This window comes from Anopheles merus, unplaced genomic scaffold (assembly GCF_017562075.2).
Source record: "Anopheles merus strain MAF unplaced genomic scaffold, AmerM5.1 LNR4000757, whole genome shotgun sequence".
NCBI classification, from domain to species: domain Eukaryota; kingdom Metazoa; phylum Arthropoda; class Insecta; order Diptera; family Culicidae; genus Anopheles; species Anopheles merus.
In genome coordinates this window covers 4,084-5,746 of record NW_024428337.1, presented here as the reverse complement: position 1 = coordinate 5,746, position 1,663 = coordinate 4,084, and the positions used below count along the sequence as shown (strand labels likewise).

Genomic DNA, 1,663 nt, shown 5'->3' with positions numbered 1-1,663 from the left:
TCTTTCTTTTCACGTCGACGAGCAAATCAAAATGGCCGAGAAAATCTGCACCGATGATTGGGCTGCCCACATCGGCGATTACAAACTCCCACGTGAACTTTCGTGCTAACCCAAGGTCAACAGTTAAACGTTTTGTGCCGAAAGTTGCTATCGTAGTGTTATTCGCGGCGAATAGTGTGCGTTTGCTTGCGTGTAACCGTTCACGCATAGTAGGGGGAATAACCGATATTTCGGCGCCTGTATCGATCAAGTATCGATTGTACGAACTATTGTCCACTAAGTGAATTCTTTGAATATGTAAGGGCGCTTCGGGGAGTGTATGATTCGGAGTGTTACCGTGAGTGTGCTTTGGAGTGTTACCGGGAGTGTGCTTTGGAGTGTTACCGGGGGAGTGGTTAGTATGACCTTTCTTCTTACTAATAAATGTGTTACAATTATTTGTGTTGAGCGGTTTTTTCGGTTTACATAGAGTCTCGAAAGAAAATGTTACGCGTTTGCGGGTGGCACTACTTACGGTTTGTTCCTGGCTTGAACCGGTATGCCTTCTTCGAAAAAAATGCACTGGATGGTGCTGTCGCCTTCCTTCTCCTTCTCGCATTTCTCCGCTTTCGCTCCGTGCCGGTAGTGATACCAGCAAATCCATCTGCGGGACGAGGACGGCTTCCGATGATCACGTGATGAGTGCGTAGGTCGTTGTCCTCTCCTGTCCCTTGACCTTGATGTGTAGCGGGAACGGGATGTGTGATGAGCTGCGCGTCGATCGACCGAAAGAACTTCGTCCAGTCTCCGGGAGAGTTGCTCGATCCGTTCTTCGAGTGCTGCGATATCCGATGATGTTCTCGGTGTGTGATGCGTGTGGGAGGCCTCTTTTCGTACAGGTGCAATCTCCGTGCGTGGCGCCTCCATGATTTTGTCAGCCACGATCGCCTGCTCGTCGAGTGTAGCGGTGGGCAAGGCGGAAACGATGGACCGCACTGTGTTGGGTAGTGCACGAAGCCAGATGTTAAGAAGGACGCTGTCGGAGCATCCTTCTCCGCCCAGTCTTCGCATCTCGGAGAGCAGCATGCTGGGCTTGTGGTCACCCAGCGAAACACCGGAAAGGAGGTTGGTAAGCCGCTGGTTTTCCGAGGGTTGAAAATACTCCAGTACGGCGTTTTTCATTGTGATGTAACGATCGTTATTCTCACTTTTGTTACACATTGCAATGGCAGTGTAAACGTATTTGGCTCGGTTGCCGAGCGCCACGATGACCGTATTGAATTTCTGCTTGTCCGATTTTACGTCGTTGACGTTGAAAGCCGCTTCCAGGCAGAGGAACCAGGTGTCCACATCATCCACATCGAAATCAGGAAAACTGATTTTTGAAACCACATGCCTTTCCTCGTGCTCCGCTTTGATGTGTGCCGGTGGCGCGTGGGGAGTCGTCTTCGGCGCGATGGGGGCACTTCCTTCGGGATTCATCTCGTACAGCGGTCGCGAGCACTTTTATTGTACAAACGTTCGCGGACTGGTTAAAAACGGGGTTTTGCGTATCACTTATCACGTCGGGGTCACCACTTTGGGAATCACTTTGGAGGTTATGCGAAAGCGGACTGAGAGCACGTGTGGAATTCGGATTGATGGAAACGACTTGTTCGGTTGGAGTTCAGAGTATAAGAGAGAG

General features: G+C 50.6%; 1 protein-coding gene across 1 annotated transcript; it reads right to left on the bottom strand.

Annotated features, from left to right (window-relative positions):
- Positions 1–510: 510 nt before the first annotated feature.
- Positions 511–1,461, bottom strand: LOC121602998. The gene has a single exon (XM_041931743.1). It carries the CDS (start codon positions 1,459–1,461, stop codon positions 511–513), a length of 951 nt encoding a protein of 316 aa, XP_041787677.1.
- Positions 1,462–1,663: the final 202 nt, after the last annotated feature.